The sequence below is a fragment of the Loxodonta africana genome, chromosome 13 (assembly GCF_030014295.1).
Source record: "Loxodonta africana isolate mLoxAfr1 chromosome 13, mLoxAfr1.hap2, whole genome shotgun sequence".
Classification (NCBI taxonomy): domain Eukaryota; kingdom Metazoa; phylum Chordata; class Mammalia; order Proboscidea; family Elephantidae; genus Loxodonta; species Loxodonta africana.
Window position 1 is genome coordinate 4,631,633 of NC_087354.1, and position 25,215 is coordinate 4,656,847.

Here is a 25,215-nt window from a genome sequence, read left to right on the forward strand (position 1 = left end):
GACTTGGGTCAGAACCACCTTAGTTCTCAAAGTGACATGTTTGATTTTTAACACTTTAAAGAGTTCTTTTGCTGCAAACTTGCTCAATGCAATACATCCTTTGATTTCTTTTTTATTTATTTAATGTTTTTATTTTTATCGTGCTTTAAGTGAAAGTTTACAAATCAAGTCAACCTCTCATAAAGAAATTTATATACACCTTGCCATGTATTCCTAGTTGCTCTCCCCCTAATTGAGACAGCATACTCCTTCTCTCTACCCTGTATTCCCTGTGTTCATTCAGCCAGCTTCTGTCCCCCTCTGCCTTCTCATCTCCCATCCAGACAGAAGCTGTTCACATAGTCTCATGCGTCTACTTGAGCCAAGAAGCTCGCTCTTCACCAGTATCATTTTCTATTTTATAGTCCAGTCCAATCCCTGTCTGAATAGTTGCCTTTGGGAATGGTACCAGTCTTGGGCTAACAAAAGGTTTGGGGACCATGACTTCTGGGGTCCTTCTAGTCTCAGTCACCTCGTTAAGTCTGGTCTTTTTACCAGAATTTGAGGTCTGCATCCCACTGCTCCCCTGCTCCATCAGGGATTCTCTGTTGTGTTCCCTGTCAGGGGAGTCATTGGTTGTAGCCAGGCACCATCTAGTTCTTCGGGGCTCAGACCGATGTAGTCTCTGATTTATGTGGCCCTTTCCTGTCTCTTGGGCTCATGATTACCTTGTGTCTTTGGTGTCCTTCATTCTCCCTTGCTCTCAGTGGGTTGAGATCAATTGATGCATCTGAGGTGGCCGCTTGTTAGTATTTAAGACCCCAGACGTCACTCACCAAAGTGGGATGCACAATGTTTTCTTAATAGATTTTTTTATGCCAATTGACCTCGATATCCCCTGAAACCATGGTCCCCAGGTCCCTGCCCCTGCCCCTGCTACTCTGGCCTTTGAAGCATTCAGCTTATTCCGGAAACTTCTTTGCTTTTGGTTTAGTCAAGTTGTGCTGACCTCTCCTGTATTGCGTGTTGTCTTTCCCTTCACCTAAAATAGTTTTGTCTACTATCTAATTAGTGAATACCCCTTTCCCTCTCTCCCTCCCTACCTTTGAAACCATCAAAGAATATTTTCTTCTCTGTTTAAACTATTTCTTGAGTTCTTATAAGAGTGGTCTCATACAATATTTGTCCTTTTGCCACTGACCGATTTCACTCAGTATAATGCCTTCCAGATTTTTCCATGTTATGAAATGTTTCTTGGATTCATCATTGTTCTTCATTGATGCATAGCATTCCATTGTGTGAATATACCATAATTTATTTATCCATTCATCTGCTGATGGGCACCTTGGTTGTTCCCGCCTTTTTGCTATTGTAAACAGCGCTGCAATGAATATGGGTGTGCATATATCAGTTCGTGTAAAGGCTCTTATTTCTCTAGGATATATTCCAAGGAGTGGGGTTGCTGGATCGTATGGTAGCTCTATTTCTAGCTTTTTAAGGAAGCATCAAATTGATTTTCAAAGTGGTTGTACCATTTTACATTCCCACCAGCAGTGTATAAGTGTTCCTGTCTCTCCGCAACCTCTCCAACATTTATGTGTTTGTGTTTTTTGGATTAATGCCAACCTTGTTGGAGTAAGATGGTATCTCATTGTATTTTTGATTTACATTTCTCTAATGGCTAATGATCGTGAGCATTTCGTCATGTATCTATTAGCTGCCTGAATGTCTTCTTTGGTGAAGTGCCTGTTCATATCCTTTGCCCATTTTTTAATTGGGTTGTCTTTTTGTCAGACGCTGATTGGAAATGTCATAGCTAAAAACTTTTTCCCAGTCTGTAGGTAATCTTTTTACTCTTTTGGTGAAGTCTTTGGATGAGCATAGGTGTTTGATTTTTAGGAGCTCCCAGTTATCTAGTTTCTCTTCTGCTGTTTGTGCATTGTAATATTTTGTATACTGTTTATGGCATGTATTGGGGCTCCTAGCATTGTCCCTATTTTTTCTTCCATGATCTTTATCATTTTAGATTTTATATTTAGGTCTTTGATCCATTTTGAGTTAGTTTTTGTGCATGGTGTGAGGCACAGGTCATGTTTAATTTTTTTTTTTGCAGATGGATATCCAGTTATACCAGCACCATTTGTTAAAAAGACTGTCTTTTCCCCATTTAACTGACTTGGGCCTTTGTCAAATATCAGCTGTTCATATGTGAATGGATTTATGTCTGGATTCTCAATTCTGTTCTATTATCTATGTATTTATTGTTGTACCACTACCAGGCTGTTTTGACTACTGTGGAAGTATAATATGTTCTAAAATCAGGTAATGTGAGGCCTCTCACTTTGTTCTTCTTTTTCACTAATGCTTTACTTATCCAGGGTTGCTTTCCCTTCCATATGAAGTTGGTGATTTGTTTCTATCCTTTGATTTCTTGACTGTTGATTCCATGGGCACTGATTGTGAATCCAAGTAAAATGAAATTCTTGACAACTTCAATATTTTCTCTGTTTATCATGATGTTGCTTATTGGTCCAGGTGTGAGGATTTTTGTTTTCTTTCAGGTGTAATCCATACTGCAGGCTGTAGTCTTTGATGTTCATCAGTAAGTGCTTCAAATCCTCTTCTCTTTCAGCAAGCAAGGTTGTGTCATCTGCATATCACAGGTTGTTAACTAGTCTTCCCCCATCCTGATACCCCAGTCTTCTTCATATAGTCCAGCTTCTCCAATTATTTGTTCAACATACAGCTTGAATAAGTATGGTGAATGAATACAACCCTGACACACACCATTCCTGACTTTAAACCATGAAGTATTCCTTGTTCTGTTTAAATGACTACCTTTTGGTCTATGTATAGGTTTCTCAGGAGCACGCAATTAAGTGCTCTGGAATTGACATTCTCTGCAATGTTATCCATAATTTGTTATGATCCACACAGTCGAATGTCTTTGCATAGTCAATAAAACACAGGTAAACATGTTTCTGGTATTCTCTGCTTTTAGCCAAGATCCATCTGACATCAGCAATGATATCTCTTATTCCATGTCTTCTTGAACTTTTGGCAGCTCCCTGTTGATGCGTTGCTGCAATTGCTTTTGAATGATCTTCAGCAAAATTTTACTTGTGTGTGATATTGTTATTTTTCAATAATTTCTGCATTCTGTTCGATCACCTTTCTTTGGAATGGGCACAGATATGGATCTCTTCCATTCGGTTGGCCAGGTAACTGTCTTCTAATTTTTTTGTGTAGATGAATGAGCACCTCCAGTGTTGCAGCCGTTTCTTGAAACATCTCAATTGGTATTCCGTGAATTCCTGGAGCCAGTACCTTCAGTTCAGCTTGGACTTCTTCCTTCAGTACCATGGATTCTTGATCACATGCTAGCTCCTGAAATGGTTGAAAGTCAGCAAATTCTTTTTGGTACAGTGACTCTGTGTATTTTTTCCATCTTCTTTTGATGCTTCCTCTGTCTTTGAAAATGTTACCCATAGAATCTTTCAATATTGTGATTGGAGGCTTGAATTTTTTCTTCAGTTCTTTCAGCTTCAGAAATGCCAAGTGTTCTCTTTTGGTTTTCTGACTCCAGGTCTTTGCACACTTCATTATAATTTTCTTTGTCTTCTCAAGCCGCCCTTTGAAATCTTCTGTTTAGCTCTTTTACTTCATTTCTTTGGTTTGCTTTAGCTACTCCACATTCAGAGTCTCTTCTGACATCCATTTAGAGTTTTCTATATACTAGCAGCAAGCAGTTAGATATTGAAATTTTAAAAAATACCATTTATAATATAATAAAAAATATGAAATACATAGCAATAATTCTGACAAAAAATGTGCATGTCTTTCCATGTAAAACCACAAAGTATGCTTGAAAGAAACTAAAGAAGGCCTAAAGCAGTGGTTCTTAAAGAGGGATGATTTTGCTCCGCTGGGGACATTTGGCAATGGTCTGATGACATTTTTGGTTGCCACAAGTAAGACGACAGTTGGTGCTACTGGCATCTAGTGAGTAGAGGCCAGTGACACTGATAAACATCTTACAATGCTCAAAAAAGTCCCCATAACAAAGAATTATCTGGTTTAAGATGTCAACATGCTAAAGTTGAGAAACCATGACATAATTGAGAAATAACTTTGTTCATGGTTCAGGACACTTAATACTTTTAAGATGTCACTTCTCCTCAAATTGATCTACAGAGAAAATGAAATGCCAATCAAATTCCTAGGAGGTTTTTTTTTTCTCCCTTCTATACTGATAAACTGATTTGAAAATTTGTATGGAATTGCAAAGGTCCTAGATAACTTTTTCAAATGACTTTGAAAAAGAAGAATAAATTCTGATCAGGGAACATCTAGGTCAATTGGCATAACATTGTTCATAAATAAAATGTATATCCCACTTTGATGAATAGCACCCAGGTCTTAAAAGCTTGCGAGCAGCCATCTAAGATACATCTATTGGTCCCATCCCATCTGGAGCAAAGGAGAGTGAAGAAAACCAAAGACTCAAGAAAATATTAGCCCAAAGTACTAAAGGGCCACATAAGCCAGAGATTTCACCAGTCGGAGACCAGAAGAACTAGATGGTGTCTAGCTACCACCAATTGCTGTGACAGGTATCACAACAGAATCCCAGGCAGAGAAGGAGAAAAAGGGGGAACAGAATTCAGATTCACAAAAAAAGACCAGACTTACTAGTCTGACAGGAACTGGGAGGAACCCCTGAAACTAGGGCCCCAGACACTCTGTTAATCCAGAACTGAAATCATTCCCAAAGCTCACTTTTTAGACAAAGATTATACTGGCTTATGATACAAAAAAATAACACGTGAAGAATGTGCTTCCTTTAGTTCAATCAAATATATGAGACCAAATGGGCAATCCTGTCCAAAAGCAGGATGAGAAGACAGGAAGGGACAAATGGGCACAGGGAACCCAGGGTGGAAAGGGGGAGCTCGCTGTCACATTTTGGGGATTGCAACCAATGTTGCAAAGCAATGTGTGTATAAATTTGTGAATGAGAATCTGACTTGAGCTATAAACTTTTACCTAAAGCACAAAAGGAAACCCTGGTGGTGTAGTGGTTAAGAGCTATGGCTGCTAACCAAAAGGCTGGCAGTTCAAATCCACCAGGCACTCCTTGGAAACTCTATGGGACAGGACGCTATGAGTTGGAATCAACTCGATGGCAGTGGATGGGTTGTGGGAAAGTACAAAAAAAAAAAAAAAAGGAAGGAAAAATGAATAGAGAGAGAGGGACAAAGAGAAAAACGACGTCCCAAAGATGCAACTTCTGAGGAATGGGTAGAATTGAAGATTTTGTACGATGTTAGCAATAACATTGAACATGGATTGCATCCCTCCTGCATTTGTTCTAGAGCTCTGCTCACAAACAGGTTTAGGGGCTGAGAATCTTTCCCAGGGACCCAACTGCTCTTTTCACTGCTGCCTTATTCAGCGACAGCCAGAATTCCCCAGCAGGATGTGAGCTGCTTGCCAGAGCTCTGTTTCTCATAAGTTGTTTGTGTCCAAACTGGAGTTCACCCATTTTGATTATCAACCTTGTTCCAAGGTCTTATGATTTAAATTCTGTTTGGGAAATAAGGACAGGATATAGGTCTCACTGATAGGAGACTTCTTACCTAGAACGGTGTAGAAAGTGAGTTCTTAGCTACTAATTAGATAACTCTACCTTGCTTTCAGTTTCCTGTGTCCTGGTTGATTCACTTGTTTGTTGATTTGGCAATCATTATGGAGCTTACTGTGTGCCAGGCAATGATAACCCCCAAGAGCTCACCGCTAACAGCTAATAAAGTAACCCCAAACCAGTTGCTGTGGAGTTCATTCTTACTCATGGCGATCACATGTGTGTCAGAGTAGAACTGTGCCCCATAGGGTTTTTAATGGCTGATTTTTTGGGGAGCACATCACCAGATTTTTCTTCCAAGGCATCTCTGGGTGGGCTTGAAACTCCAATTTTTCTGTTAGAATCTGTTATGGATTATGTCCCCCCAAGCCTATATATATGTTGTAAATCCTAACCTCTATGCCTGTGGTTTCAACTCGATGGCAATGGTTTAATGGGTATGCCTGTGGTTGGAGCCCTGGTGGCACAGTGAATAAGAGCTCAGCTGCTAACCAAAATGTTGGCAGTTCAAATCCACCAGCCGCTCCTGGGAAACCCTATTGGGCAGTTCTACTCTGTCCTATAGGGTTGCTATGAGTCGGAACTATAACATCTGTAGTGAACAACAATTTCACATTTTTCACCATATCAAAGACTCTGCTTCTAGGTATGCCTGGCCCCTGTCTCTCTTCCAACCTCACAGCACCTTCCTACAAAATCAAAGCCTCTTTTCATATTTACAGTCCCTGACATGCAGATGATCCAGTAAGCAAGGTAAGCATGGGCTTATTTGTGCTTACTTATTAATCTGCAGTGAACAATTTCACACTGTCTTAGACTGGGTTCTCTAGAGAAGCAAAACCAATAAAGCGTGTATATATATATATATATATATATATACACACACACACATAGATGAGAGAGAGATTTATATCATAGAAATGTTTCAAGTGGACACAGAGGCTGCAATGTCCCAAGTCCGTTGGTCAGGAAAGAGGCTTCTCCTGATTCACATAGCCAGAAGGGCTGGTGAACCCAAGATCAGCAGGCCGGAGAGCAGGGCTGTTGCTCACAGGCTGCGAAGATCATGAAATCCCAAGATTGGCAGGCCAGACCGCAGGTAAGCTGCTACCTCAAGTCCCAAGAACCAGAAATCAAATGAACAGGAGCCAGCTGCAGGATCCAGAACTTGCAAAAGCCCTGGCAAGGGCAGAAGGAAGAACTAGGTGGCAGACAGCAGAGAGATGAAGGCTGAGGGGGGCGGTGAGCCACCACAGGCCCTGCTCCGCATACCGACTCATAGCAGATTCCATCATGGGGATGATCACGTGTCAAATCTCAGCAGGGAAGTGATCACATTACATGACTACCAAAACACTGAGAATCACGGCCCAGCCAAGCTGACACACAGTCTTAACCATCACACACATGGTTTCACCACATCAAAGATGTGAAAGATGTGGTGAAACGCATGTAAAATCGTTCACTGCAGATGTTTTGGCAAGCAAGGTAAGCACTGTGCTTACCTTGCCTATTGGATAATCTGCCCCTGCCTACAGGGTCACTATGAGTCAGAATCAGCTAGATGACAATGGGTTACTTAGTATACTTAAGACTGAAGGATAATTACAGAGTCAAATGAAAAAGCTCTGAACCCTGATCATACAGGACCAGCAGTCAGGAGAGCTCTTTTCTCACATGCCATCAACTGATACCACATTCCGGGAAGAAAAACAACTGCAGTATTTCTGCTTCATTCTTCTTATAATGTTTATCCTAATATATTTAAATAAAATACTTAAACCTGTCAGTGGCAGTCAACGGTAAATTGCATGTGCCGCCCGGCTCCTTTAACCTACTATAGTAGGTAAGAAAATCCCCCAGGGTAATTATCTTGCCTTAGACAAGGAATTAGTGTAAAATATAGCCAAATCAGAGTACCAAAGTAAAAAGAAAGCTTGACCATATGAAATGAAGGAAAAAAAAAAGAAAACAGATCATATAATACTTAAGACTTTGTATTATTTTCCTTAGACTAGCTGAAGGTATTTATAAGACTGACAATAACCATTGTGGGAAGCGTTCCTTTAAAGGTATTTACAGGTGTGCCCACAACCTTTTTGGAGGTCTAGAGATACATAGGGGAGTTCCTGGGTGGTACAAATGGTAATGTGATCGGCTACTAACTGAAAGGTTGGAGGTTCATGTTCACCCAGAGGCGTCTAGGAAGAAAAGCCTGGTGATCTACCTCTGGAAAATCAGCCACTAAAAACCCTATAGAGCAAAGTTTCCCCTACATACAGGGGATTGCCTGCCATGAGCCAGAATTGACTTAACGGTAACTGGAAATGGAGGAAGTGGTATATTTTTCAATAAAAGTTGTATTTGGGTTGTGGTGTTTTAAGATCTGAATTCATTCATTCACTCATTCATGTATTTTGAGACCCTGCTTGTCACTTTCTCACTGGAAAATAAAGAAATTGCCTTATTTTCTTAAAGGACAACAAGAATCAATGTCACCTTTGCCAGAGGTCATTGGTAGGTTGTTTCCTTAGCCTTTAATTTAAAAACATTTCTTAAAGAGCTTATTCGAAGGCAGTGACAAGCTGGATCTCTGTGTTTCTAACTGTCCTTTAAAGTTCAGAGTAAATCACAATTAAAAAAAAAAAGTCACATGTAACTAAAGTTGACCCGCATTAAAATAACCACATCATTTCAACAACAGATAGCCAAGGAAGAAAAAAAAAAATCAGTCTTCACGTTTAAGTCAGTTAGTCCTTTTTTAATAAATTTGAATTCATCCATCAACAAGTTTCATATTGTATCTATCACTCAATTTTGCTGTTTTTTTTCATGTCAAATAATACCAAAAAATTACATCAATGTGCTTAAGCAAAACTGGGTTTTATCTTTACAATGAAATGAAATCAACATAGGGATTGATCATGACAGCAATCGTCTATTCCTACTAGAATAATCCTGTACTTACCTTGTATACACTCACTGACTTGTGAAATAAAAATACGAGCTGCGAATAACCAGACACATCAATGGGCTGGCCCTGTGGAGAGGCATGGTATTGTGAGCCACTCTCTGGGAGGTCACTGTTTACCCAGGTGTTGGGAATTGAGTATTTCCAGAAAACATGGCACCTTTCAACGCAGTAGAAGAGGTAATCAATCCAAGGCACGCTAGCTAGTGTTCTGGGAAAATTTAATTCACCTGGGCAGCTCTTTTCCCCAACATCCAGTTTTACTCAGACTGATGGCTCACACTAAGAGCCAGAATCGATTCCAAGAGCAACAAAATATTTTACCAATTGTTCAGTTTTGCTTACACAAAATGGCCAGAAATATGAGCTGGTTTTCAGGTGGAGAGCAAAAATAAGAACTATGAAACGGTTTATATTTTTAAGCCAGGAGATTCAAAGTGGGACACATTTTCTTTTTAAACCACACTACTGTGGGACAAACACCAACGAGTTTATCTACTAGATGCGGAAAAGGGACATCTACAGCTGCAATGTGCCTGTCCCCTTAAAACTAGTCCCAGGCTTTTTGGCATCATCTCTGAGGCTATCTCCTTGGTGAAAACATTGATTCATGGTTGAACTGGAGAGAAAGGCCTTTGATGTGAATGACTGAACACATGAAAAGTCCTGGATGCTGGCATTAAAACATGATATTGCAGAAGTGCCTGTAATTTTCAAACCTAAGGGATATCATCATGACATACTTCTTTTGGATTTTGGATTCAGGGAAGTGAATGCCTCATGGTACAGACAGTGGAACCCCTCTATAGTCCTGGGGTTTGTGAACAGGAATAACACTTATTTTAAAGATTACTAGAGTCTTATAAGTCTTTCTCTGTGTGATTTATGTAGCTGAGCTCTTGAATTACCTCGTCTATCTGAAGATGGGTAATAACATTCTGTGTCCTAACAAGATTCTTCTGTACATATGAACCCTTGTGAAGCATTTTGGAAAGACAGAACTACTTAGAAAATTAACTTTTTATTACTTCCAGATGTTGAGAACAAAATCCCATAATATCCCAAATTAAATCTTTCTCTCCTTATTAAGAGTTCTGGATGTGGGTAACAGCCACCCCATCTTAACGTCTGAGGTCGGTTTCAGGACTCGTCAGTACGGCTCACTCCTTGGCTCAAGTAACTACTGTGGAGTAATGAGAGGTCATTTTTTTAACAAAACAGGGAACCAAGCTCAATTCTCCTCTGGTAGCAGAGTCAGAAGTTCTGCTTCTCAATACTGTTCACAACTTTTAAAAATGGAGAAGCTAGAAAATAATTTTATTAGAAGAAGAGTAGTTTTCTTCTCAAACGGAGTAAAGCAAACACACACCCAAGGATCTTAAAAAGATTTTTTTTTTTTTTACAGAATATATGTATGTATTTGTGTGTGTGCATGTGCGTGTATGTGTGTGTGTAGTTACAAACACTATTTATAGAATAGCTATTATGTTAACTTCATTGCAGTGTCTACAAAGTTGTGTATCCCAGTCTTGGTGCCAAATGCATATAAAAAGCTCAAAAGCTATTATGACTATACCATGCAAATTTATATCCAGAAAACCTTGGAAAGTAGAACTGCAGTTCTTCTGAGTCCCATGGGGTCTCTGCCTTTGATATTTGGGTACCTCAACTATGCATCAAAACAGTTTTTGAGTCACTTGTCTCCCAGAAAGAATTAATGTCACAGTTCTGAATAGTATAAACTTCACACTTAGACTGTCCATTCACTGCTCTTGTCCATTTGCATTTTTGGGTCCCTCTTCTGCAAGTGGAGCTCACACCTTGAATCACTGGATACAGAAAAAGATACCTGAAGTATTGAAAGGGATAAGGTCTTCACAAATGTCTGTTTTTCTTTGACATGTTAACAATGATAAGGCCACTTACAAGGTTTCTCCCAATCAATCAGTTTAACTTTTAGGATCCCCCACTGTTACTCACAAAAAAAAATGTCAGAGAAAAGCCAAAGACAAGCAAATCACTGGCTAGTCTCCAGCAAAAAATGAAACCGGAGAGCAGCGCTTAGAAGACTTTGAAGAAAGACGGGAATGAAGGCAGGAAAAGGGTATTTTGTGGATTATGTTTAGCCTGATGATGGGTCTTGAATTGTTATAACTCCCACAAATAAATGGCTATTATGATCACCAAAGAAACACTGAATGGTAGTCAGCTCATGGTGATCGTCCACACCCACAGCATCCTCTGGGAGGGCTGTGTCTGCCACGTGGGGCAGACGGCACCCTCCCTGAAAGTGTCGCACTAGACTCTGTCATTGGCTTTGGACAGAACAGAGAGGGGGAGGCATATGTGGTATTTTGAGATAAAATATTAATTTAGCAGTTCTTTCCTGCGTATTTTACTTTTTTCCCTCCAAATGCTTACTTCACTGTGACACTTGTTTGCACAACTGTAGTCATTTCAGTTTATGGATGCCTGTGATAGAAATATTGTTTACAAAAAATATATCATCTCTTTTTTTTCTTTAGAAAGATCTCATCTAAATATTAAGTTAAGGTTGCGTCTATGAAACCAGTGCACCTTGTCTTGTTTCTACGAGCTTTAAAAAGTCCAAATACTGATGAGGCTGTGGATCAGAAGGAACCAGACATGACCGTGTCTATTGTCAGTGGCTCTCCTTTGCCTCAAGAGCACGGTCAGTGGGTCACGGGGTGATGCATGGTGTGTATTGGTCATGTTCCTGCAGCGTCCTAGTGAGTCTAGGCAGAGTTGGATGTGCTTATGGCATGTTTCAGATACAGAAATAAAGGCATGAGGATGTCTCTTGGTTTTGAAAATTGAATAGTAGAAGTGTCTTAGCTTCAATCTTAACTCTAGGTAACAGAAAATAATTCTGTTGCATAAAGAAAAATATGACATTGCATGCTGCCATGAGAGCAAGCATAAGAAATAATCTTGGTAAATATACATATATATGCATATTATGCAAATATATTTTATAGTAACATATGGTGATGTAAGAATGCTTGATAATGTATATGCAAGGGGGAAGTCATCCTAGATGGTTTTACCTTGGAGTAACAAATAACCTGAGATGCCTATGCTTTCCATTAGATATCAGGCCTAAACACCCATACGAGACGGAGAGCACGCTTCCTGTGACTGAAACATCAACTAAACATTGCGAAAATGTGCTACTATTTTCCCACATGACAGGTAAACTGAATCTACTCCAAGTAAGCAAACAAACAAATACACTGCGCATTAGCGTACTTACAATGAGATGCAGTTCACTCCCGATGGGTTCTCAAAGATGAATGTTTAGACATCAACATGGGATCTACCTATGCTTCAGATAACAGGTGAGCTCTTTGCCAGCAACTCACCTCATCCAATGAGCGGTCACAGGAAAAGTATGCCTGATGAAAAATACCCCTTCACCAAAAAAGCCAAAAAGTCTCCGCTTATTAAACTGAAAGAGAGGATATGAAGTGTGTGAATCATTTTAAACTAGCAATACCACTGTATGAGTTTTTGAAGAGTAACTAATGATTTCTTTCTGAATTTTAAACTAAAACATCTAATTTATCATAAGAAAAGACACATTTTGGGATGATATTGTGTTTTACACCCTCATTCTCAAGGCATAATATTTAGATGATACTTGTCCCTTCCAATTAAAAAAGAAAAAAAAAACTATGACTTTCTTTAATATGCATTCTGTGTTAAATTGTCCATAGCTGCAAAATGTATATATGTATGTGTATTTGTTTTACATACACATGGGCATTTACACCTGTGTGTATAAACATATACATATACATCCTCATATACACGTGTATTTTATATATATATATGCTGAGAAAGTTCACATATATATACAATTGCGTATGTATATATGTGTGTGTCTGCGTGTGTGAGTGTGTGTGTGTGTACAGGTATAAAAACTTGACAGGCAGAGTAATATTTCACTCAGTGTTAAATTAAGTCTCTGAAAAATCAAGTACAGTCACTCAGTTAACATAGTACAGCCAGTAAACTAAGTTGAAAAGAGAAAAAGTGAATGGAAACACGATCCTGGACCATCTGTCTATGGCATTCACATCGGTTAGATCAGGGATTTTTATTTTGAGCTGTGAAGACCTCCTCCGTAGATGGGTCTTCTTGTGCGGGATGCTTCTGTCCCCCATGTGTCGCCCATGGCCTTCGCGAGGCACGCTTTGTTTCCTGTACTGGATTCCTGAGTTGTCAAAGGATATTGCTGAATTTCTAGTATCACCAACACCACCTGTGACCTCGTTCATTTCATTGTGAACCTCCAACGATGTTAACAGAATATTTCCATGAGCATCCACCTAATTGGAAGAAAGTAAACATCATTAGGCAACTAGCATGCCAAATAAATCTGATTTTCACATGCAAACCCAGCACAGACGTATGTCTTACAATCATATCACATACATTATGAGAAATTGTACATCTGTCAAGCCCAGCATTCCGTTTTATTGGAAAATGGCATTTTGGAGGTTTAACTGCAGTTTAGAGGTTTTACTTCCTTGATTTAAAAGTTCTCACGTAGGAGATTAGATAAAACAAGGGGAAATTTTTCAAACTGAAATTGCACATTAAGGATACAAATCCTTACTGAAGAGAAAATTAAAGTGCAAATGTCTTTCAAGATGTTAACTTAGGTGTTATAACCATTTTGAACAATTATGCACTGGGTTGAAACTATTCTGTTCCACTCCCTGGAAGTCAACTTGTCCCTTTTCTGAGGACATGAAATGTCCAAATTATCCTGGAGAAACTAACAAATACTACTGTGACATTGGTGGGTTAGGTGCCACCTAAACTAGACACTCACCCAAGTAAGCCACTTCTTGGAAACCCTACAGGGCAGTTCTACTCTGTCCTATAGGGTAGCTGAGTCAGAACCAACTTGACAGCGTTGGGCTTATGGTGGCTCTTTTCACATTAGAACCCAGATTTAAAATTATAGCTTTCTTCTGTGCTAAATTCAGCTCCAGAACTTTCATGATGAGGCCAATGGGTACCTAATCCATGTGTTTGTCAACCTGCCACAGAGTTTTCAATAGAACAATCCAGAGGCTATGGGTCCCCAGTGAAGTCATCGCTGGATGGGTCTGGAGCTTCTCCCTCTGAGGAGCGCCAGTCATCATCAAGCCCTCTGCAGTCAGTTCTACAGTCCCCTGGGGAATCACTGTTCCTGCCTGCCTGGCATTCCTCCACCTAGCTCCCATCCCGTTTCCTGGAGAGCCATTTTCCTTTCCTTCTTCTGTCTGTGGAAATCTTTTTTTTCCAGTAGAACTAGGTTAAGCATTTATTAAGCATATTATTATTTTGTGGAGGGATAATTACTCAATATTTATATTTGTGTATTTCCATCTTCTGAATTTCATTGAAGACACAAAGCTAGATGTGCAGGAGGTGAGCTGGGGAGGGCCTCCTGGCTGAGAAGAGGCAGGAGCTTGAGGGTTCCCTGGGCATCAGGGACAGCTCCCCAGCACCAGGTGTGGCCCAAACACAAGAAGGGCTGCAAGCATCCATGACCACTCAGGCTTTGGCAAAAAGATTCCAAAAAAAAAAAAAAAGACTGAGATGTCTACATCATGGTCTGGAAGCATTATTAAACGTCACTCAATTATGTTTGGGGACAGAGATGTGTGGTAGGCGGAATAACGGTCCTCAAAGAAACCCAAGCCTTACCTCCCAGAATTTGTGAATACGTTACTTTACATGCAACATGGACTTTGCAGATGTGATTAAGGTTATAGGCCTTAAAATAGGGAGATTATCTCTCTGGAGTGGAAACCCTGGTGGCGTAGTGGTTAAGTGCTATGGCTGCTAACCAAGAGGCTGGCAGTTCAAATCTGCCAGGCACTCCTTGGAAACTCTATGGGACAGTTCTACTCTGTCCTATAGGGTCACTATGAGTCGGAATCGACTCGATGGCAGTGGTTTTATCCTGGAGTATCCAGGTAGACCCAATATAATCACATGAGATCTTAAAAGCAGAGAACTTTGTCTGGCTGGAAGCAGAAGAGAAAGAGAGATGCAAGAGAGGTGAGAGCATAGAGGTCTGTAGCATGAGAGGGATTCCAGTGCTTTTGCTAGAGGTGCCACAGGAAAAACATGAGAGGATTTGGGCAGACTCTAGGAGCAGAGGGAGGCCCCCAGCTGACAGCCAGCAAGGACACTGGGACCTCAGTCCTACAGCTGCAAGGGACTTATATGGCCAATTACTTGAATGAGCCAGGAAGCAGATTTATCCTCAGAGTCCCCAGAAAAGATCCCAGCCTGCTGACACCTTGGCTTCTGCCCTGTGGGACGGTAAGCAGAGGACCCAGTCAGCCATGATGTAGTGGACTTCTGACCTGCAGACTGTGAGAGAATAAATGGGTATGGTTTTAAGCCTCTAAGTTGGTGGATCGACTGGGTTTTTGTGAAGTTGGTGGTAATTTGTTATGGCAGCATTCAAAACTAATACATACAGGGGGTAACAAAGAAAATTTAAGAGGAGAAATGCCCTTTGAGCTATGCCTCAAAGGATGAATAGAAATCTTCCAGGCAGAAGGCAGGAAAAACATTACAATCAAAGGCATGAAGAGTCTGAAATGGTTTGAGAAAGGCCAACTCGTGGAGTGGGACCACAGTAACAGAGACAGTGGGTTCATAGTACAAGGTTCCCAACACATGGGGCTGCTGCTGTTATTACCACTGTCACTGACATATTCATGGCATTACATCATGATAGGGATGCCTGCCTAACGATGAAACTTGGGAAAGCAATGAGGGCCAAGCTATGAGGCTTCCCTGCATGTCAGGCTGCAGGATAAAGAATGAAAGTTGAATTTGCGAGGAGCAACCAAAGAGAGGGGCTCTAGTTGGAGTGCATGGCATGGTTTGTTTCCTTTTGGTTCATCTGACCACGAGTTTGGTCAATCTGCCCTCCTGCCACTATAACAAAGAAAGCAGGCCCTACATGCCCCACCAGCACACTGATGCCCCCATGCATTGCCCATGACTCACTTCTGCAACTCAGCAGGTGAGAGCAACAGAGACAGCTACCTCACCACCCTGCTCCCACCTTGGGACCACAGACACCTGGCCCCTTGGGCTCCCTACAGAGATGTGTGAATGGCCCAGGAGAAGCCTGCCCCCAACCAGGCTCTGATGCACTCTTCTAATGAAGCCACCCTATCTGTCACCTTGGGTAGTGGAGTCCCAGGCTCATTCTACTGGAAACTCACCAAGCTCCCAGATGATCCCCCCTCATGCTGACCCCACCAGCAACCACCTTTCCTGAGCAGCAGCAGGAAGGATCTATGTGGAAAGGCAGAGACTGTACCCTGCAGGGTGAGGTGTGCCACATGGAAATGGTTCCATGCAGGACAAAGTCTCCGTAGCACTGACCATAGCAAGTCTGGAGTGCTCAGGTCACAAATAGGTCAAGATGATCAATTTCTATTTGCTGTCTCTGTACCATATCCTGATGCCCTGCATGGAAACAAGTTCTTGGGAGGAGAAAGGGGGCCTTGACATAAGAGCGTTAGGGTTTTGTTGTTTTATATGCAGTGGAGGGGACAGTTCAAATGGGTCTTGCATTCGGGAGCACCAGGAATCTTAAATTTTGTAAGATTTTGGAACATCTCTCCCATATCAGCTCTTTTCATTTTCTTTCCTGGAATTATTAGCAGTAAAACGCTTAAAATGAGTAAATGCTGGTCCTCAGGATCAGTGAATATCAGTGGTTTGGGAGACTGAGTCTTTGATCATACTGAGAATGAGGGAGAAGAAAGCCAATAGGTAAACTAAGTGGTTGAGAAAGGAGTAGAGAGCTAAGGAAAGGCTAGAAGGAGAGTGGATGCCCAGGCAGCTCTGAGCAGTGAACAGCCTTCTGTAGAGTATCCCCAGGAGTTGTGGAATACGAGAGTCCAGAGTGGTCATGTGCTCTCCTGAAGAAGGGGGCACAACTGGAACCTGTCTTGGGTGTGGTGGGAGCTAGGTATAAGGCAGCAGAAGGACAGCAAGACAGGGCCCACTGAGCTGGTCTTCATACATGGACTACACTTGTCTGTCTCCTCCAGCACCTTCTATTGTGACCTTGGTGGTAAATGAGCAAATGTCTCCCTGCACACTGGAAGTCTTGACATGGAAAGGGGCTGACGAAGGGAATCAGCTAGTACAACCTCATTAATTCAGTTTATTCTAGTCCTGGAATGAATAAACATGATATACCACCAAACTGATTTTGAATCATAAGAGAAAACATGAAGCTTTCATTTAAAGAGACAATAAATTGAGGTAGTTTATTAAACAGATTTAATTAGATTTCATTTACAGGTCCAACTTTTAAATTTCCATAAATGGTAAGGCAATATGTATAAAACTCAAATTGAGGCAGAGAATAATCAAAGCTGGAAGATGCTTATTTTTTAAAATTAGTATGTAGAATTTATTCTATTCATTAGCAACTACATATTAACTAGAACCTCAGAAGACAACTTGTTTTCCTAAAGGTTGTAATGTTTTAGATGCAACAAAACTGTAAGATGCAGAGCACCCCCCTGGAGGTGGGCTTGCAGAGTGGCGGCACCCAGCTGACTCCTGGTTATCTATCTGTGCAAGATAATCACTGCCCACCTGCTCTGTAGCAGGCCTGTGTGAGGTGTAGGCCCCAGAGAGGAATAAGAGAAGGCCCTTGCCCTTAAGGAGTCTAGAAGATGAGAGCTACATATAATCAGCAAGTACATTTAAAATAATACTGAATATTGCCCTTGATGCACATTTTTAAATACACGCTGACAGTACCATCTCTTTCTAGTTATCAAAAATACTGTATTAAAAGCTCCTTTTATAAAAATCCAGAGGATTGTAATTAGCAACACTGTAGAAAGAAATACCAAATAAAGAAATGTTTTTTCTTCAAGGAAGGAAGTATTTTAGAATCCCTTTATTCAGGTGAACTTTGACAGTGCTATGACTCACAGTTTTACCTGGTTTTCAAAAGACACATTTATCAGCCTTCCTGTTTCCTCACTAGAAAAGTGAGGAAGCATAAGGGTTCAGTTAGACCAAATGATGACCAATACCACTCATTCCTGAACACAGGTGACATGAGCACTGCCCATGTTCATGTCTCGGTGGTGGCATCTGGGAAGATGCAAAGAATTTGGCTGCTTTATTGATAGTTTTGCATTTAAGTATTAAACATGAACCAGTGTGTAGAAAAATTTATACCAAAATTACGTTTTTTTTTAAAGAGTTCAGGGGTTGTTAAAATTGGTTTAATCTTAGGAACCAGATACTTTAAACTCATATTTCCAAAAGGGATGCTAATTTTTTCCTATCATCTAGAATTTAAGTCTTGACATAGATGGAAGTTGTTGTGGGTGAAATATAGAAATATCCTATACAGAACAAAAGGTGACATTCAGTTTTTAAATTATTTCATGAACACTGCTTATTTTGAAGGGTTCTGTCTCATATCTGCTATAGTTAGAACCACTGATTTCAATGTACTTTTTCTTCCTGCTGTATTACCTTGGCAGGTGTCGACACTCAAAGCCTGAAAACATCTGCTGGAGAATACGTCACAGAGGGATGTTCTTTTTTTCCTAGAATCTGTTACCAGATTGGCACATAGTTCATATCTCACTCTCTACTTACCTTCAAGCTTCTAAATAAATAGTATACTCTAGTTTTAGAAGAATAAGATGTTCTTTGTCCCATGAGGAATGAAATCTTTCCACTTTAGTAAGAAGAGCGACGTCAAGTCTGCAGCTCTGATTCCTCAGCAAGAATTTCTGCCATCTCATGAAATTCAAATACTTACTAATCACCTTGCAAAAGATCACAGGGGTTTGCTATGGATTGAATGATATGTTGAAGTCATAACCCTAACTGTGAATGTGACCTTGTTTGAGAAAATAGGGTCTTTCTTTGAAGATATCAGTTAAGTTAATGAGGTCATACAGGAGTAGGGTGGGTCCTAATTCTATATGACTGGTGTCTTAAAAAAGAGAAGATGGCCAAGTGAAGGTATATCTACAAGCAGCAAAGCAAATGCTAAGAGTTTTCAGGAAAAAAAAAAAAAAAACAGAAACTAGAAGAAAGACATGGAACAGCTCCTCTCTCAGAGACCCCAGAAGGAACTGACATGGCCAATACCCTGATTTGGACTTCTAGCCTCCAGAACTATGAGACAATAAATGTCAGTTGTTTTAAGTCACCTACTTTTTGGTATTTTGCTATGACAGCCTTAGGAAACTAAGACAGCTTGTGACAGTAATACTTGCATTCCAACCAGAGGCTAAACCTTGGGTATAGAAACGACTCAGGAACAAGTAGAGGTTAAGCACAAATAAACTATTTAAAAACAAACAAGCAAACCAAACCTATTGCCATTGAGTCAGTTCTGACCCATAGTGACTACAGTCAAGGCTTATACTGCACCACTGGTGTGAGGAGAAACTATGTAAATACGTGAAAAATTTGAGCATTTATTAAGTTAAAATATTATATAATTGCTCATGGTTTTATAGTAGAATTGATAAAATTAACAATCCCAAAAGCACGGTACCCTACTAGGTAGACTGCAGTGGCCCTGACTGCACAGTCCTCCCTTGGGTGCCTGTCAGGACCCAAAGGTGGTCTTTGAAAAGAAAACACCAGCAGGTCACTATTGGTTGGGGAAAGACATACCTCTGTGATCAGGTGCTTAGCTCCCATCCATAGCATGGGAAAGGGGGCTGGCTAAGGTTGTTGTTGTTAGTGCCGTCGAGTCGGTTCCGACTCATAGCAACCCTACGCACAACAGAATAAAACGCTGCCCAGTTCTGCACCATCCTTACAATCCTTGTTACGGTTGAGCTCATTGTTACAGCCACTGTGTCAATCCACCTCGTTGAGGGTCTTCCTCTTTTCCGCTGACCCTGTACTCTGCCAAGCATGATGTCCTTCTCCAGGGACTTATCCCTCCTGACAACATGTACACAGTATGTAAGATGCAGTCTCACCATCCTTGCTTCTAAGGAGCGTTCTGGTTGTACTTCTTCTAAGACAGATTTGTTTGTTCTTTTGGCAGTCCATGGTATATTCAATATTCTTTGCCAATGCCACAATTCAAAGGCGTCAACTCTTCTTCAGTCTTCCTTATTCATTGTCCAGCTTTCACATGCATATAATGCGAATGAAAATATCATGGCTTGGGTCAGGTGCACCTTAGTCTTCAGGGTGACATCTTTGCTCTTCAACACTTTGAAGAGGTCCTTTGCAGCAGATTTGCCCAATGCAATGCGTCTTTTGATTTCTTGACTGCTGCTTCCATGGCTGTTGATTGTGGATCCAAGTAAAATGAAATCCTTGACAACTTCAATCTTTTCCCCATTTATCATGATGTTGCTCATTGGTCCAGTTGTGAGGATTTTTGTTTTCTTTATGCTGAGGTGTAATCCATTCTGAAGGTTGTGGTCTTTGATCTTCATTAGTAAGTGCTTCAAGTCCTCTTCACTTTTCAGCAAGCAAGGTTGTGTCATCTGCATAATGCAGGTTGTTAATGAGTCTTCCTCCAATCTTGATGCCCCGTTCTTCTTCTTATACTCCAGCTTCTCGGATTATTTGTTCAGCATACAGATTAAATAGGTATGGTGAAAGACTACAACCCTGACGCACACCTTTCCTGACTTTAAACCAATCAGTATCCCCTTGTTCTGGCCGAACAACTGCCTCTTGATCTATGTAAAGGTTCCTCATGAGCACAGTTAAGTGTTCTGGAATTCCCACTCTTCGCAGTGTTATTCATAGTTCGTTATGATCCACACAGTCAAATGCCTTTGCATAATCAATAAAACACAGGTAAACATCCTTCTGGTATTCTCTGCTTTCGGCCAGGATTCATCTGACATGTGCAGTGATATCCCTGGTACCACATCCTCTTCTGAAACCAGCCTGAATTGCTGGCAGTTCCCTGTCGATACACTGCTGCAGCCATTTTTGAATGATCTTCAGCAGAACTTTGCTTGAGTGTGTGATATTAATGCTATTGTTCTATAATTTCCACTTTCGGTTGGATCGCCCTTCTTGGGAATAGGCATAAATATGGATCTCTTCCAACCAGTTGGCCTGGAAGCTGTCTTCCATATTTCTTGGCATAGATGAGTGAGCACCTCCAGTGCTGCATCTGTTTGCTGAAACATCTCAATTGATATTCCATCAATTCCTGGAGCCTTGTTTTTTGCCAGTGCCTTCAGAGCAGCTTGAACTTCTTCCTTCAGTACCATCGGTTCCTGATCATATGCCACCTCTTGAAATAGTTGAATATCGACTAATTCTTTTTGGTATAATGACTCTGTATATTCCTTCCATCTTCTTTTGATGCTTCCTGCATCATTTAATATTTTCCCCATGGAATCCTTCACTATTGCAACTCAAGGCTTGAATTTTTTCTTCAGTTCTTTCAGCTTGAGAAACACCAAACGTGTTCTTCCCTTTTGGTTTTCGATCTCCAGCTCTTTGCACATGTCATTATAATACTTTATTTTGTATTCTCGAGACGCCCTTTGAAATCTTCTATTCAGTTCTTTTACTTCATGAATTCCTCCTTTTGCTTTAGCTGCTCGACACTCAAGAGCAAGTTTCAGAGTCTCCTCTGACATCCACCTTGGTCTTTTCTTTCTCTCCTGTCCTTTCAGTGACGTCTTGCTTTCTTCATGGATGATGTCCTTGATGTCATTCCACAACTCGTCTGGTCTCCGGTCACTGGTGTTCAATGCATCAAATCTATTCTTGAGATGGTCTCTGAATTCAGGTGGGATATAGTCAAGGTCATATTTTGGCTCTCGTGGACTTGCTCTGATTTTCTTCAGTTTCAGCTTGAACTTGCATATGAGCAATTGATGGTCTGTTCCACAGTCGGTCCCTGGCCTTGTTCGGACTGATGATATTGAGCTTTTCCATCGTCTCTTTCCACAGATGTAGTCAATTTGATTTCTGTGTGTTCCATCTGGTGAGGTCCATGCGTACAGTTGCCATTTATGTTGGTGAAAGAAGGTATTTGCAATGAAGAAGTCGTTGGTCTTGCAAAATTCTATCATTCGATCTCCGGCATTGTTTGTATCACCAAGGCCATATTTTCCAACTACTGATCCTTCTTCTTTGTTTCCAGCTTTTGCATTCCAATTGCCAGTAATTATCAATGCATCTTGATTGCATGTTTGATCAATTTCAGACTGCAGCAGCTGATAAAAATCTTCTATTTCTTCATCTTTGGCCCTAGTGCTTGGTGCGTGAATTTGAATAATAATCGTATTAACTGGTCTTCCTTGTAGGCGTATGGGTATTATCCTATCACTGACAGCATTGTACTTCAGGATAGATCTTGAAACGTTCTTTTTGACGGTGAATGCAACACCATTCCTCTTCAAGCTGTCATTACCAGAATAGTAGAGTATATGATTGTCCAATTCAAAATGGCCAATACCAGTTCATTTCAGCTCACTAATGCCTAGGATATCGATGTTTATGTGTTCCATTTCATTTTTTACAATTTCCAATTTTCCTAGATTCATACTTCATACATTCCAGGTTCCGATTATTAATGGATGTTTGCAGCTGTTTCTCCTCGTTTGTAGTCATGCCACATCAGCAAATGAAGGTCCCGAAAGCTTTACTCCATCCAGGTCATTAAGGTCGATTCTACTTTGAGGAGGCAGCTCTTTCCCAGTCATCTTTTGAGTGCCTTCCAACCTGGGGGGCTCATCTTCCAGCACTATATCAGACAATGTTCCGCTGCTATTCATAAGGTTTTCACTGGCTAATGCTTTTCAGAAGTAGACTGCCAGGTCCTTCTTCCTAGTCTGTCTTAGTCTGGAAGCTCAGTCGAAACCTGTCCTCCATGGGTGACCCTGCTGGTATCTGAATACTGGTGGCATAGCTTCCGGCATCACAGCAACACACAAGCCCCCACAGTACCACAAACTGACAGACACTTGGGGGGCTAAGGTTAGTGTTTCAAAAGTAATTCCTTTGTAGCACAGAAGGCTATACTTACAACCAATCCCAAGACATACTGCTGAAAATTAATGAGTAATAATGAAGGGCTGTGTAACCTATGAAGCAACTGGCTTGCATCTAGTGCCATTCCTATTTTGCATACAATTTGTGATTCTTTTTCACTTTCCTTTAACTCATCCTTGATAGAAACTTATTGGTAGGCTCATTTCTACTTAAAATTATCACTAAATTCTTAGGTGTCATTGGGAAAAATTTGTAATGTTTATCTTCATGGGTATCAAATATGTGTTTAGAATTAGTACACATGCCTTTCTTTGCATGCTTATTTTAAACCTTATGAGTTGATGTACAATTACAGATTTTTAAAAATGTGAACACATAAATGCTTTAACAAAACTACCAGGAAAACAGAAAAAAATTCTCAGAAAAGCAAGCAATAAAAATGGTCTTATGAATAAACTTAAATTTTCAACTACATCGGATTTACAATATATTCATTCTACATTATGCTAATTTTTTCTGTGGATGTTAGAGGGTTTTATTTTTTTAATTACGCTTTGCACTCAAAAGGTATTTCTGTAGCAAAGCAATTTACCTGTTTTAAACCGTTTCATTAAGCACAAAGGCAACAAATTTATTTATAAGCTGTTTATATTTAAGAGGGCTGTTGAGTAGGATTAGGGAACCAGCATTGTGTGTCTGCACACATGTGTGGCTGCACGATGGAATTAATAACGAGGGGTTCCCGTTTCCTTGGCAACCATATGACAAAAAAATGTTATGTATTCATAGCAGGATGCAGGTCTATTTAGAATGGAAAAGTGTGGTGCTGAGTCCATTTTCCAGTAAGAGATTCAGGATAATTTGCTCATGGAAAAGTCTGATTTTATTCACAAACTCCGGGTTTCTCTGACCAATTCTATGTTTTGCTGAGAGAACGAAAGCCATTTGCATCATTAACCCCTGTCTCTACTATGTGGCACCCCTGGGCCTGTAGGCACCGGCACCGCTCCAAGCAGTTGCCTGTACTCCTGCGTGAGGCGCATGCATGGGGTGGCAGTAAGAGCACGATAAAGAGCAAGAATTAAAAAAAAAAAAAAAAAAACCAAAGAAGGTCAAAACAGACTCAATATGCTAACAGGTGGAAATATCTATGTGAGAATTTGATGTGATGAAAGAGGTGGAAGAAAAAATAAATATTACATAGAAATTATAACATCTTTTAACTAAAATATTGTTTATAATTACAACAAAATCTTGCTTTCATTAAAAATAAACTGATAGAACATCAAAATAATTGAGTTATTTTATAATGAAGGGATGGAACAGTGTGTTGAACTGGGCTGGGGGTGGATGAACTTAATCCTTTTTTGCCCTTGGAGAGACAGCCCAGAGGCTTCCTAAGGCAGTGAACTCTTCTCTGCATGGTCTTGGCTTTTTGCAAAATGAAACCAGAGAGGAGCCAGGGCCAGGACCAATCAGGGAGCTTCCTGACCAAACTCCACACTGAGGGATGGTGGCCTGTCCTAGGGAGTATGAGCAAGGAGTCATCAGCCCTTGTGGAAAGAATAGTAGTATGCTGTATAATCAAACTTGTAATTTTACATCCAAATACATACTCAAACATTTTGGAAAAAATGCTTTTGAGTGCCAGATTTGGGCTCCATTCCCTAGAGTTTTATTAATTCTGGTATCCATAGGTTATGTCCTTTTTATGGGAAACTGGGAAGATTTTGGCTTCTTCAGTTTCTCCACTAATTTTGGTTTTATGTAAAATTCAGTGACTTGCATGAGGAAACAGTTCAAATTATTGTCAACAAGACCATACAATTCCTACTCAAAAGGCCATGAATGCACATGTAGTGACTGACTAGCTGTGAGGTGCAGGGTGGTGTCCCTGAATGGTATGTGTGGTCAAGGTAATGAGCCACCTACCCGGTTGCCCTCACTCTTTGAACGGTCATTCTTTGCCTTGGCTGTCTTTTCTGCAAGCTTCTTCTGCCTCTGAGGGCCTCTTCCAAAAAAAATGTAGTTGACAAAGGCATACTCCAGAAGGGCCAGGAACACAAAGACGAAGCAGCCCATGAGGTACATGTCAATGGCTTTGACGTAGGGGATTTTGGGCAACGTCTCCCGAAGGTGCGTGTTGATGGTCGTCATTGTCAGCACAGTTGTGATCCCTGTAAAAGAAACAGAAGGTGAGAGGTGGTGGCTTCACTGCATTGCTCTTCAGTTTTCAATTTCCTTTTGAATTTTCTCACACATTTTCAGGTGATTGGAGAATTATGGATTATCAGGTGATAGAAACGCAATAGAGCATACAACTTGTGATTTGGGCAGCACATCCCACCTGTGAATAGGAATCAACATCTCTGCTCTGGCACCATGCCCGCATGGGTTGGTTTTGCCAATAGAGAGGATGGAGTGTTAAGAGAAGAAGAGGTGTCTAGGGCAGCAAAGGAGAACGTGCTCTTTAAGAAAATTGGGGGAAATGAAAATAAGTCCAGGATTTAACATAAAACATGAGTGTCTGGAGGAGTCCACCAGGCCCAGAGATGAGTTGGGGTGTGGTCTACATCTGGAAATGTGC

General features: G+C 40.6%; 1 protein-coding gene across 2 annotated transcripts in view; it reads right to left on the bottom strand.

Annotated features, from left to right (window-relative positions):
• Positions 1-8,357: 8,357 nt before the first annotated feature.
• The window catches only part of GABRB3 (gamma-aminobutyric acid type A receptor subunit beta3), a 379,863-nt gene continuing 363,005 nt past the window's right edge, over positions 8,358-25,215 (bottom strand). For both annotated transcript variants that reach the window (XM_023539691.2, XM_064296190.1), the window contains exons 8-9: positions 24,561-24,805; positions 8,358-12,946 (exon numbers count right to left, since the gene is read on the bottom strand). In XM_023539691.2, coding sequence (XP_023395459.2) covers positions 12,605-12,946; positions 24,561-24,805 — 587 coding nt within the window. In that variant the 3' untranslated portion in view covers positions 8,358-12,604. The remainder of the gene's footprint in view (positions 12,947-24,560; positions 24,806-25,215) is intronic.